This window comes from Sabethes cyaneus, chromosome 2 (assembly GCF_943734655.1).
Source record: "Sabethes cyaneus chromosome 2, idSabCyanKW18_F2, whole genome shotgun sequence".
NCBI classification, from domain to species: domain Eukaryota; kingdom Metazoa; phylum Arthropoda; class Insecta; order Diptera; family Culicidae; genus Sabethes; species Sabethes cyaneus.
The window spans coordinates 210459272-210472893 of NC_071354.1; the positions used below are offsets into that span (position 1 = coordinate 210459272).

At 36.1% G+C, this 13622-nt stretch overlaps 1 protein-coding gene across 1 annotated transcript; it reads left to right on the forward strand.

Moving 5' to 3' along the window:
- The first annotated feature begins 446 nt into the window (after positions 1-446).
- LOC128737835 (ras-related and estrogen-regulated growth inhibitor) lies at positions 447-10128 on the forward strand. Its single transcript, XM_053832571.1, has 4 exons — positions 447-534; positions 2039-2095; positions 2217-2290; positions 9700-10128. The coding sequence occupies exons 1-4, from the start codon at positions 447-449 to the stop codon at positions 10126-10128; spliced, it is 648 nt and encodes a 215-aa protein (XP_053688546.1).
- Positions 10129-13622: the final 3494 nt, after the last annotated feature.

The following is a 13622-nucleotide window of genomic DNA, read 5'->3' on the forward strand; positions in this document are numbered from 1 at the left end:
ATGAAATCTGTAGCACACGCACAAAAAAAAGCTCAGCTTCCAGCCGATCGATCTCGTTGCTGATTCGATGTGGACTGGCAGCTGTACACAGTTGTTTGTGTAATTTATATATAAAAAAGTAAAATAACAACAACAACGCTATGATGATGGAAATCTGTTTGTAAATTAAATGCGTTCTGCATGTGTTTGCATTGATCGAGATTCATATTGGTTGTGTGTACTTTTTTTTTGTTCCAACAGGAAGCGTATCCCGAAGCTCATCCACCGGTGGCGCCGAGGTGTGTGTGTTTGTAAGCGTATAAACTGAGATTACGGCGGGAGCAAATTGTTGATAAAAAAGATTTATTGTTAAATCGTGCTTTGCTTGCGTGCACGGGCAATCGTACTATCGGATCACACCGACCGGGATATCGGAAGCGGAAGCGCACCACACACAAACTCTCGAAATGACCACCCGGGGGATAAGGCGGAAAAAGTCATATCTGGCCGAGATTAAGGTAGCCGTGATTGGTGCACCGTGCGTTGGGAAAAGTGGTGAGTTAGCTCTTTTTTTTTTCGTTGTTGTTGTTTGATATCTTGATTGAAATGATGAATTTTGATCCACCGTTTCCAGCTTTTCAATCTACGAAAAGATCGAAAAGATTATTGGGGGGTTTAACGAACCGTGCATTTTTGTCTAGTGTTTTATTTTCATTAGAGTCAAAACAAAATTTTAACAGCGAATGAACGATTTTAATGTCAAAACGGATACAATCTAGGAAATAGGGTTCTGACTTACACTATTTCACAGCTGACGGTGATTGTAATAAGATGACAGGAAAATGGGAAACTCGTATGCCGGTTTCAGCTGAATTATGTTTCCTGGAATTCCCCGCATCGTTCGTACTCGCGCGTTTCGAAAATCACTTTGTTGAAAAGAAACAGTGGGTTAAGATTTGGAAGCTAAATTAGAGCACACCAGCATCACACTAGAAACTCATTGCAGTCTCAATCCCATAGTGCAACGCGTTCCACGATCGGAAAATCTTCGACATCTGGCACGTGTGTGCAATCGGATGAATGAAAGTTTATTAAATCGCTGTTTGTGCACATCCAGCTTAACCGATGTTGTTGATGCTTTTTTTTGCCTCCATCCTGCCGGAAGGGCAAATGTGGGAAACTGCTATTTAGTCACCCGGCAGTTTGCCGGCAGTGTGGCAGAGATGCTGGTCGGAGCGCGTTATTTGTGTTTTGCTTTTGGCTGATCCAACCAATTCATTAGTCATGTACAAATGCCAGCCAGGAATGCGTCAATACAGCCCGCTTTACGCTAATTGGGTGACTCAGGTTGGAATGTGCCCCTCTAGTGAGGAGATTTATTTCAAATTACAGCTATTTATCTGGCGCGGTTGGATTTTTTTGGCAGGACTATATTTAAAGCAAACAATTGCGATGTTACAGCGTGTTTGTACACAAATAAAATTTAGTGTTTAACTATGCAGAGCAGGCATTTCAGGCTGAACAATTTTGTGTTATGGAAGTTTGCCACTTTAATTGCGATTCGTTTGGTTTGACTCGCCACGAGAGAGAGAAAAAAATCCTTTTATTGTGGGACCTTTTCCCACCAGTCACCAGCCATCAGCACCATACCGTGCCGCCGCCCCAGATTCAGCCGAAAGCAATCAGAGTCAAATTATTCCAGGGATTTCCTGCCGTCAGTCATCATGTCGGCATTGTTCGCGGCCTAAATGTCTGTCGCATGCGAGCGAGGGCCCTCTGGTGCACTGGCAGTTCGTCATTTATTGAATGCGACACTTTTCGTCGTTTGATCAATTATTCATCGCTATGAAATTGTGACCGCAAATGATTGTGCAATTTCGCCAGTTGACACTCCGACAATGTGAATAATTGAAAGAAATTAATATTGCTAACGTCAATCGAGAAATGGAAAAAAAGTCATCGATTTTTTAAATGTCATTTTTTACCGTGCTTCTCGTTTATGATACTTCTGACAGTGTCTTTTTTGTCTACTCTTTTTTTTCTCTCTCTTGCTTGACAGCGTTGACGGTTCGCTTCCTAACAAAACGTTACATTGGCGAGTATGACCATCAGGCAGGTGAGTGGACTTTGACTGTGGCTGCCGAATTAAAGGTCGAGGAAAATGTCCAACTTGAAAATTTGTCGTTTTTCTCGTTCCATTTGCCGCGCGCTGCTTGTTGTTGTTGCTGCTCCTACAGAGAATAGACACAAATATGAAATCATGGTGGACGGAGAGGCGGTACTGTGCGAAATCTGGGATACATGTCCGAAGGTAAGTGTGACTGGCTGTCTGGCGGTGGGTGTAAATGATATTTTTATAAACTGCCGTACATTAGTATGTAGTTAATGAACTTTGTCGATGATTGATTATAGAGTTCGTAATGGGAATCAGAGTGTATGGTCCTGGCCATGAAATTTGTTACGCACTTTCTAGCATGAAAAGACGCAGTTTAGTAATATCAAAAGAATTTTGAATTGAATTAAATAAGAATCAGGAATAAATTAAATTAGAAGAAAAATAAAAGTGAAGTGAAAGCAACGTTAAGTGCATTAGTTTTAGTACTTTAAACTAGAAGTAAAGTAAATGACGTAAAGCAAAGTGAAAATAAGGTACAAGTAGAGTACATCAAGAGTAAAACTAGAGTAAAAGTAGAGTAAAAGGAGAGTAAAAGTATAGTAAAAGTAGATTAGAAGTAAAGTAAAAGTAGAATAACCGCAGAATAAACGCAAAGTAAAAGTAAGCATAAACATAAGCATAGGATATCGCCCGTGTGCTGCTACTTCGTTTTTGATCAGGACTGATGGAAATTGCAAAAAGATGGCTGGAAAAAGCATACTTGGGACACCACACTATTCCTCATTGTGCAACCTTATCAGGTCCCTGCATCGGCTAATCAATACCGACACCGGGCACGTCCGAATGCGGGTCTCTTGATGGGTGCGGAAAAGAATGTTGGTCCAATATTTGTTGTTACTACAGACCAGAGAATCCTCTGTAGCTTCACAAGCATTTCGAGAATGAAATTGTTGTTAGTAGAAGGAGGGAGCTAGATAAAGATCCATCGTAATGGATGGTAATGGTATTGGTTTGGTACTGGTATTGGTAATGGTATTGGATCGTAACGGTTTCATTAAACGCCTGCGAAGTCTCTTAGCACCGATTACTTTGGATATTCGATTATTTCAATTGAGTATATGCAACGGATATCGTAGGCTGCTTCGTCCATCCCGGTAAATGAATTACTCGAAACATATTGGAATAACTTACTCTTCTTTTATAAACTCAATATATTGGCAGCGAAAGTTATCAAGCATTGTTTATTCATCAATATATATCACTAAATTACGCGCACGAGACTGTGATACCATCGGTAGTTTCAGCATCCACAACGAGAACTATCCGTGAACGAGAACGAATTCGACGGCCGCCCGCCCGAAACATGAGAGGTGTCCTCTCATATAACCGAATGCATGGCGAGAAATCCACGCAACTCCACTATCGAAAAATCTAATAATTATCGCAGGGTCCTAATAGATCCAAATACTGGTGACAGGTCAGTAGGTATTTCGCGAAATTTTTTTTTAATTTCTCTTCGTTCCAATAAGAATGAAACACAGCCAGTGTGAAACAGCGCTTCAAGCGATTGAGCTCACACATACACAAGCTAATGCACTTTTCTTGGTGAGCCGTACTGTATTGTTCAACCTAAAACACTAGAATCTAGCACTATTTGCGTTGGTAATCACGATATTTGACCATCAATAGACAATAATGGCACTCTATTCGTGATTAAATCTGTATCTACACAGTACTGTACTGAATTTTACTAAAAAGACGCGATTTAATTCAGAACTCTCGCGACTACAACCGCACTTTCTGAAATATCCTGACCTTACCATCGACTTCTCGTTTTTTTTTGTCAATTGAGCATCTGATTGTCACATTTTCATGGCATTTTGACGTATTTTTGTTGACTGAAGTTTTTGGAGCGTCTTAGTAGAATACGAAACCTAAAATTAAAAAAGGAGAAAACTTATCCAATTTAATTCTACTATTTCGAAGTTCGAAAGTTCGAAGTTCGAAAACAGACACTGAGAAAGCCTGCAAGTCGTAGGCGAAATACGTATCTGTCGTGAATAAAATATACATAGTACAATTAAATTGGATAAGTTTTCTTCTTTTTTAATTTTAGGTATTTTTGTTTTGGCGACAAAAATATCTGCTATCGATTTTCCGTCGGCTTTACGCTGTCTTTCCTAGTTTTTCGCTGCTTTTGGCCATTTTATGCTTCTTACGATCTTTCTGTTGTGTTTTTGTTGTATTTTTGTCATTTATTCGTTGTGCATTCGCTGTCATTCAATTTTTTCATCCTTATTTTACAGTCCTGCTTACGTTTTTTCGTCGAATTTTCGCCAGCATTTCATCTTATCTCCGCCGTTTTTTGGCATTTTTTCAACGTCTTTGTTGTCATCCTATTGTACGGCTCTTTCGTTTAGGCTTTTTTGATATTCGTAATTCATTTTCCATTCGACGTTTTTCGTACCCCGCCTTTTGTTTGTCATCTCTCCTAATTGGTCTTTCGTCTTTCGCCCACTGGCTTTCGTTTGTTGTTTTTCATTTATCGCCTTTTGTAATTCTTCTGGTTGGTCTTCGTATTTAGTCATTTTTCCAGTTCCGTTTTTAACTTTTTTATTACATTCTCGTCATCGCCTAAGCAGCAATGTAAGTTTTATTGTACTCTTATGGCGGTCTTCATGACCAATTTTGATCTTAAATTCCATTATAAGAGTGGAATAAAACCCAAATTGTTACTTGGGCGGTTTGTCCTCTTGTTGTTGTCTTTTCCTTGTCATTATTTTTTCGGCATTTTTGGCATGTTTGATCGATACTGTCTTTCGCAGTTTTTATTTCGTGTTATTTCATTGTCTTTTTATTTGTGCACTTTTTACTGTCGTTTCGTCACCTTTCCATCGTCTCTTAGCTGTTGACGTTTATTCATCGCATTTTTTTTAATTATTTTGGGCTTTTTCGTAGTCTTTTTGACACTTTTTTGTCACCTGTCGGCCGAATTTTAGTGCTCTTTTTAGCATTCTTTTCTGTGCTTTCGTCGTTCTTTGTTGGTATTTTTCGTCGTTTTTTTTTGGCATTGGCATTGCGAACTTTTTACTGCCGTTTCGTCACATTAACATCGTCTCTTAGTTGTTTTTTAATGTTTATTCATTGCATTTTCATAATTTTTTTGGGACTTTCCAACATCTTTTTTCGTCGTATTTTTGTAGTTTTTAGTAGTCGTTTTGATCCTTTTTATAGTTTGGCAGGCGGTTTTTTATAGGCGGCAAGTCTTTCGGTCTAATTTTAGTAGTTGGGTTTTCGTCGTTTTTTCTTGACACTTTTATCGTTTTTTTGCAATTAGGGCATTGCAAATAATTTCAAAAGTTTTTGTCACCCCCTCCCCCCCCCTTGAAAATTTGCTTGAAAATCGAGGGACAAAAAAATAATTTGTAGGATATGAGTTAATTCTTTTCATAAAATCAATTGTCTGTTGGTTCTACAGCCTGAAAAACTCGAAAAATGAGTGTACGAGTTGAGTTAATGCCTCTAGCACGAAACAGAAATGAAAATTCGAACAACGGAATTTCCGAAAATCGGCCGAAAAATTTTTCTTTCGTTTTTCCCATTTTTCGTAGATTTTCGCATGGAAAATAATAACGTATATATTAAAAGCAAGAATAGATTTGGTTTTCACGTTTAAACTTTAAGTAAAAATGCTTCAAATCAATATCTTTTTTTGCTCGATTAAAAAAATCTCTTTGTTTTTTTTTGCCCCACCCTTCAGTGGCCCAACACCGGAAGGACAAAAACTTTATAAAATATTTGTAATGGCCTTATTAGACGCATTTTTGCCTTTTTTGGTTTTGTATCCAATTTGTATCTGTTTTAGCGTCTTATTGTTGGTTTTTTGTCGTCCTTCAACGTCTTTTGGTGTTTTCGTGCCTTTTAAACGAATCTGTCATTTTTGTCGAATTTTTGTTATCTTTTCGCGTTGTCTCCATCGTATTTTCGCCGTTCTTTGCCATTTTTTCAATGCCATTTTCATTTTGATATATTTTTTTGTATTTTTGTCGTCTTCTGTCGATTTGCGGTCGGCTGTTCACTGTGTTTCCTAACCTTCCGTTGGCCATTTTACGTTTTCCTACGGTCTTTTTGCCGTATTTTCTTGGTATTTTTGTCATGTTTTCGTCGTTGGTTCGTCGTGCATTCACTGTCGCTTCATTTTATTTTCATCACTGTTTCACCGTATTGCTTTCGTTTTTTCGTCGTATTTCCACCATCTTTTCATTATCTTTTCGCTGCAATTTCATCTTGTCTTCGCGGTATTTTTGTATTTTTCAACACCTTTGCCGTTATCCTATTGTATAGCTTTTTTGTTATTGATTTTTCGCTATTCGTCTTTCGTTTTTCGTTCCACGTTTTCTACCTCGTCTTTTGTGTGTCATCCTTCCTAATTGGTCTTGCGTTTTTCGCCCTCCGGTTTTCGTTTCTTGTTTTTCATTTTTCGCCCCTCATGTTTCTGCTGGTTGGTTTTCGTATTTTGTTGTTTTTTCAGTGCCTTTTTCGACTTTTTTTAGTGAATTCTCGTCGTCGTTTTATCCTCTTGCCGCTGTCTTTTCCCTGTCATTGCTTTTTCAGCATCTTTTTACCGTTATCGTTATCATTCTGTTTGATCGATGCTGCATTTCGCAGTTTTTCTGTATTATTTCGTTGTCTTTCCTTGTGCGCACTTTTTACTGTCGTTTTGTTACCTTTCCATTGTCTCTTAATGGTTTTTCGATTTTTATTTATCGCATTTTCATAAATTTTTTTGGGTTTTTCAACATATTTTTTCGTCATATTTCATTCTGTTTTCGCAGTCTTTTTGACACTTTTTTATAGTTCTTTTATCGCCTTTCGGTTCTATTGTAGACGTCTTTTTAGCTTTCTTTCCTGTTTTATCGTCGTTCTTTGTTGACGTATTTTACCATTTTTTTGTTATTTTTTCAACGCCTTTTTGCCTTTTATGGCTTTTGTATCGCTGTTTCGGCGTCTTCTTGTTGGATTTTCGTCGGACTTTCGGTATTTTCGTTACCTTGTAACGACCTTTTTTTTCGTGGCTTCGTCATTTTTATGCCGTCATTTTTTCGATACCCTTTTCTGATATTTTCTTTTGAATGTAAATTTCTTGTATTTTTGTAATCTTCTGTTGGTTTTCCGTAGGCTATTCACTATCTTTTCTACCTCTTCGTTATTTTTTATCCGTTTTTCGTTTTCATACGGATTGTTTTTGTCGTATTTTTGTTGTATTTTTGTCATTTTCTCGTCGTTGTTTCGTCGAGCATTGGCTGTCGTTTTATGTATTTTCTCGTCACGATTCCGCCGTCCTGTTTTTGTTTTTCCGTCGAATTTTCACCACGTTTTCACCATCTGTTCGCTGCTATTTCATCTGTTCTCTGTCGCTTTTGGCGTTTTTTCTTTGTCTTTGTCGTCATTCTATTGTATGGTTTTTCTGTCTTAGATTATTCGATTAATTTAATTTAATTAATTTCGATTTCTTTCATTTTCCGTTTTTCGTTTTTCGTCTTATGTCTGTCGTCTCTCTTAATTGGTATTTCGCCTTTCGGCCTCCGATTTCCAGTAAAATAAACTTAGAGTGTAAGTAAAGTAAAGTAAAGAAGTAAAGTAAAGTAAAGAAAAAGTAGAGTGGAAGAACAGTAAAAGTGCAGAAAAATTACACTGAAATATTGAAAAATTAAAATAAAACTAGAGCAAAAGTAGATAAACGTGGAGGGGAAGTAGATCTGAAGTAAAATAAAAGTATAACAAAAGTAGAATAGACGTAGAGTAAAAGAAGAGTAAAAGCAGTGTAAAAATAGATTTAAAAAAGTAAAAGTAAAGTAAAAGAAGAGTAAAAGTAGAATGAAAGTAAAATAAGAGAAGTGTCCAACTGAGTAAAACTAGAGTAAAAGTAAAGTAAAAGTATTCATGTAGACAACAGCGTCGGATGAATTATTGAACAAATCAAAAAATAAATAAAAAAATAAAGGTAAATTAAACCTTAAGTGAAAGTAGAATAAAAGTAGTGTAAAAGGAAAGTAATAGAAGAGTAATAGTGGAGCAAAAGCAGATTGAAACTATAGTAAAAGTAAAATAATAGTAGAGTAAAAGTAGAGTAAAAATATACTAAAAGTAGAGTAAAAGAAGAGTAATAGAAAGGTTATAGTGGAGCAAAAGAAGATTGAAGCTAGAGTCAAAGTGGAGTAAGAGTAGAATATAAGTAGAGTAAAAGTGGAGCAAAAGTAGATTAAAACTAGCGTAAAAATAGAGTAAAAGTATAGTGAAAGTAGACTAAAAGTAAAATGATAGTAGAATAGAAGTAGCTTAAAAGTACAGTAAAAGTAACTTAAAAGTACAGCAAAAGAAGAGTAATACTTGAGTGACAGTAGTTTAAAAGTAGAGTAAAAGTAGCGTAAAACTATAGTAAAGTAATGTCAAAGTAAAAGAAGAGTTAAAGCCGAGTGAAAGACGAGTAACAGTAGATTACAAGTAGAGTAAAGAGAAGAGTAAAAAAAGTAAAATAAGATTAAGAGTAAAGTTAAAGTAAAATATTCTTTTAGAATTGAAAGTAGAACAAAGCAAGGTTAAAGGTGAAGTGACAGTAGATTAAGAGTAGAGTAAAAGACGAGTACAAATGGAAAAACAAAAATTTTCCAGTAAAGTAACAATAAAGAAGAAGTAGAGTTAGAGTAGAATAAAGAAACAGTAGAAGTAGAATAAAAGTAGAATAAAAGAGTAAAAGTAGAGTAAAAGTAGAGTAAAAGAAGAGTAATAGAAAAGTAATAGTGGAGCAAAAGTATATCCAAACTAGAGTAAAAGAAGAATAATAGTTGAGTGAAAGTAGAGTAAAAGTACACTAAAACTAGAGTAAAACTGGAGCAAAAGTAGATTCAAACCAGAGTAAAAGTAAAGTGAGAGATGAGTAAAAGTAGAATAAAATTGGTGTAAAAGAGGTTTTAAAGTAAATTAAAAGTAGAGTTACAGAAGAGATGTAGTAGAATAAAAGAAGGGAATATATAGATTAAAACTATAGTAAAAGTAGAGTAAGAATAGAGTAAAAGTAAAGTAGGAGAAGAGTAAAAACGAGTAAAAGTAGATTAAAACTGGAGTAAAAGTAGTTTTAAAGCAAATTAAAAGTAGAGTAACAGATGAGTAAAAGTAGGATAAAAGTACTGTAATAGTATAGTAAAAGTGGTGCAAAAGTAAAGGAAAAATAGAATAAGCGTAGAGTAAAAGTAGATTGTGTCTAGTGATTGTGGTGCTCTTACGTTGTCACGAAAAATTTATTTGTTATAAAAGTAGAGTAAGACAGGTGTAAAAAAGCGTAAAAGTAGAATAAAATTAGATTAAAAGAGGAGTAAAGTAGGGTAAAAAAAAAGAGTAAATGTAATGTAAAAGTAGAGAAAAACATTTACGTAAGAGTAAAAATGAAGTAAAAAGTAAATATGTATTGTTTACTATTTAGATAGATTAATAATAATAAATTAAAAGTAAAGTAAAAGTAAAGTAACAGTAAATTAAAATTCAACTAAAAATAGAACCTGACCAAAATAAAACCTATTTTAACAGTAATTTATTTATTTTTTTAGATCGAAAACACCAGCGAAGCAACGCTGACGGCCGGTTCGGAAGCGGTCCAGTGGGCCGACGGTTTGCTGCTGGTGTACTCCATCACCGATCGGGAATCGTTCAACTACATTCGGAAAGCGAAAGAGGACCTACCGAGCGACACGACCCCGGTGGCCCTGGTTGGCAACAAAGTGGACATGGTCCATCTGCGACAGGTCAGCACCGATGAGGGTGAAATCCTAGCGAAAGATTTCGAGTGCAAGTTCTGCGAGATCTCCGCCGCCGAGCACGTCTACCAGGTGGCGGATGCATTCCACGATCTGTGCCGTGAGGTGATAGCAGCCAAAAGAAAGTCCAAGCAAAGTTTCATCGAGAAGATCGATCGAATGCTGAGCGGGTCACGGACCTACAGCAGGGGGAAAAGTGATAGCATCCTGCCGAAGGACTAGAGCAGGCCGGCCAGCAGCAGGGAAAGAGTTGGCTGTTTCAATAATAGTTGATTGGAAGGCTTGTATTGCGATTCGAAAGTCCACACTTTTTGAAATGGCATCCGAGCTGCACAATAGACTGTTCTCAGGGACAGCAGAAACGCAAACTAATCGATATTAATTGATTGTTCGGTTTTCGTTTCATTGTTTTCTAGGCACATATTTGCAATGTAGGCTGTATTTATTTATGCACTAGGCAAATATATGATAGTTGAAGTGTTAAAAATATGATTGGAGCAGGTGAAGCTGAAAATAAATTATTCAGATTTGGTAAACTATACAAGCATCCACAGGGGATTAAAGCTCGTGTTTTCTGTTGGAATGAGGTGCTGTAGGTTCAGTTAAAATTAATTTGCTCTATAACGAAGAAATCCCTCCAGGAAATTACTTTAATTATGAAAAATTAATTATGTTTTGTTTGGCGACCGTTTGCTTTGGACGTGCTGTGAGATCGTGGCATCTTTTCAGTTTTTTCCCCCAAAAATTATTCACTTAACACATTGTTCGAAAACAAACAGAACAAATAAAAGAGCAACGAAACAGAAAATAAACGAAACGCGACTGTTTCTATAATTTTCAATTTCCACTTGGACGCTATCGCTATCCGGCTGGCAGCAATTGCACTTCTGGCATGTGCACAATGGGTGTAGGACAAAAAGAAAATTAAGTGCACAAAAAATCTGTGGCGGATGGTGAAAAAATACACACAGCTGTGCTCGCACCGAAGAGTTGCCTGGCATGCGATAGATTCGAGAAAAAGATGGGGTACTGAGCGAAAAAGTATGGGAATATAATATTTGATAAACCGTATGAGTACTAACAAACAATAAAAACCGTCGGAAGATATGCATTAATTTTCATTTATTCATAACATATTGGACGTCACCGTAGAAGTGTTGCTTGTTTTGTGCGTTGTTTGATATAATTTAAATTATCCGAGAGATGGATAAATAATGTAAACTAAAACTCATGGTGTTTATGAATTTTCACAAAATTAAGAAACTTCATAAATTCAGTATAAATTTAGTAATTTTATCCATATTTGTTGAGATTCTTACAATCTACTGATCTATTGAATTTTTTGTTGTATTTTCACTAATACCGGAAATACTTACATTCTCCAAGTTTTCTTTGGTGAGCATCTTAGTAAAAGATGAATTTGTATTTTGCTTCTGAATAAATTTTATCGATTTGTTCGATAAAGTGTGCCATGATTGGCAAAAAGCATCAAAATTGTGATGATCAAAGTTTTGACATTAGTATATAATGAGTATATAATATTTACTAACTTTCTCACTCATTCAATCTTCCTGCCAATTGGGGAACAATGGGTCAGATCGATTGAAGAGCTCTTGGGTAACCACCATCACATAAATATAAAGGTTTGAAGGTTGGCACTTGAAATAGATAACCCTTGATAAAAATGTCTATAATTATAAGATTAATTGCCGAAAACCACTCTATCCCGCACTTCCAAGGCTATTTGGGACACTACACCGTTGGATACTCACTTCTTAACTTCATCAAATACGTTGTTTTTTTCTTGGATATCTTTTATATTCAAAAAGTTTAATTCTTGAGGCAATCAACTTAGGCTTTATCGATCCGCGGATCCTCCAGCTTGGATAAAGAGGAATGGTACACTTTCTATCTAAGGTGTTGCTTCAATGATTTTCCCGTACCTAATTTTCTGCTCTTTCCTCTGCACTTTCCCTTAAGGTACCATAAACAGCTTTGTTTCATTACTTTCTTTCGTTAAAAGGTTATACAAAATGACACAGGAAGAAAGAGTTATCATTATAATATTATGATATCAAAATAACACAAAAATAACAAATAATTAAAAAAACTTCTAAAAATCGTACCAAAATAGTACATGTGTGGTATCAAAATTAAACAATCATCAAAATAAAAATGACCCCAAACATGAATATAAACTATAAATTACAAAAATGATACGAATACAATACTTGGCAAAATGGCACAAATTGATATACAGATGACACAAAATGACGCAAAGATGATATAGCTGCTACGCAAAAATAATGCAAAATTTACATCGAAACAAAGAAATATAAGAAAAAGAAATCTTTCTTTACAGATGATTTCAAAACTACCCCAGAATAGCCCAAACAACCCAAACCCAACCAACAACACCCAAACAACACAACATAGATAAAAACTTGTAAAAAAGTAACACAAAGATCATAACAATGCCACAACTGACAAAAATGATACTGCCAGGACACCACAATGAACCAAAAATTACTTAAAAATGCTGTAAATAGCACTAAAATAATTGAAATAGTAACATAATAAATGTACAAAAATGGCACGAAAGTGAAACAAATGGATACCAGAGTAGCACAAAAATGACAAATAAAATGCCACGAAAAACGATACAAAAATGATACAAACAATGACGCAAAATCACAAATTGATACAAAATATACAAACAAATACAACGGTGCTGTCAAAACTGCACAAAAACACGCAAAAATCCAAAGACACAACAAACGCTTATAACAAAAAATCATGCAAACATTAACAGGAAAATGAAGCAAAAAAGGCATAAAAGCTACACTAAAATGAGATTACCTACGAATGGCTGAAACATAATGGGCGAATCACAAATGGCCGAAGCACGAATGACCAAATATCATATTTGACCGAAAATATTCTCGTCCTTCAACCGGCACAAATGTTGGGTATATGATGTCTTTACTCACTAACTTTGTTTTGTAGTAAATAGTTGCGTTGCTTTAAAAATTGGTCGAAAAACACGAAGTTGATCCGAGGCCCGGATGGCCGAGTCACATATACCAACCGATAAGGTTCGACGAATTGAGCAATGCCTGTGTGTGTGTGTGTGTGTGTGTGTGTGTGTGTGTGTGTGTGTGTGTGTGTGTGTGTGTGTGTGTGTGTGTGTGTGTGTGTGTGTGTGTGTGTGTGTGTGTGTGTGTGTGTGTGTGTGTGTGTGTGTGTGTGTGTGTGTGTGTGTGTGTGTGTGTGTGTGTGTGTGTGTGTGTGTGTGTGTGTGTGTGTGAGTGTGTGTGTGTGTGTGTGTGTGTGTATGTGTATGTGTGTATGTGTGTGTGTGTGTATGTGTGTATGTGACGCTTGACTTTAGTCTTCTGTTTCATGGAAATGGCTGAACCGATTCGTGTGCTATTACGCTTATTTGAAAGGTGTTATCACCTTGTAGACCACTATTGAATTGTTTTGCGGTCCGACATTTTGTTTAAAAGTTATAAGCAAAAATGTAAAAATTACGTGACATGATTTTCCCCGGAACCGCTCAACCGATTTCAACAATTTTAGTATCAAATGAAGGCTCTTGCTACTGCAAATTTTTTGTGGGGAGTTTTATCGCAAACAATCAAGCGGTTCAAAAGTTATGCTTAAAAATGTGCTTTTTCAAGGTGTCAATTAGTCGAACGTTTCTCAGAGATGGC

What these genes read in the sequence shown, in the direction of transcription:
- LOC128737835 (XM_053832571.1), top strand. Translation starts at nt 447, where the DNA reads ATGACCACCCGGGGGATAAGGCGGAAAAAGTCATATCTGGCCGAGATT. An exon ending in ACCGTGCGTTGGGAAAAGTG is followed by an intron (nt 535 to 2,038) that starts GTGAGTTAGCTC and finishes CTTGCTTGACAG; the next exon opens with CGTTGACGGTTCGCTTCCTA. An exon ending in CGAGTATGACCATCAGGCAG is followed by an intron (nt 2,096 to 2,216) that starts GTGAGTGGACTT and finishes CTGCTCCTACAG; the next exon opens with AGAATAGACACAAATATGAA.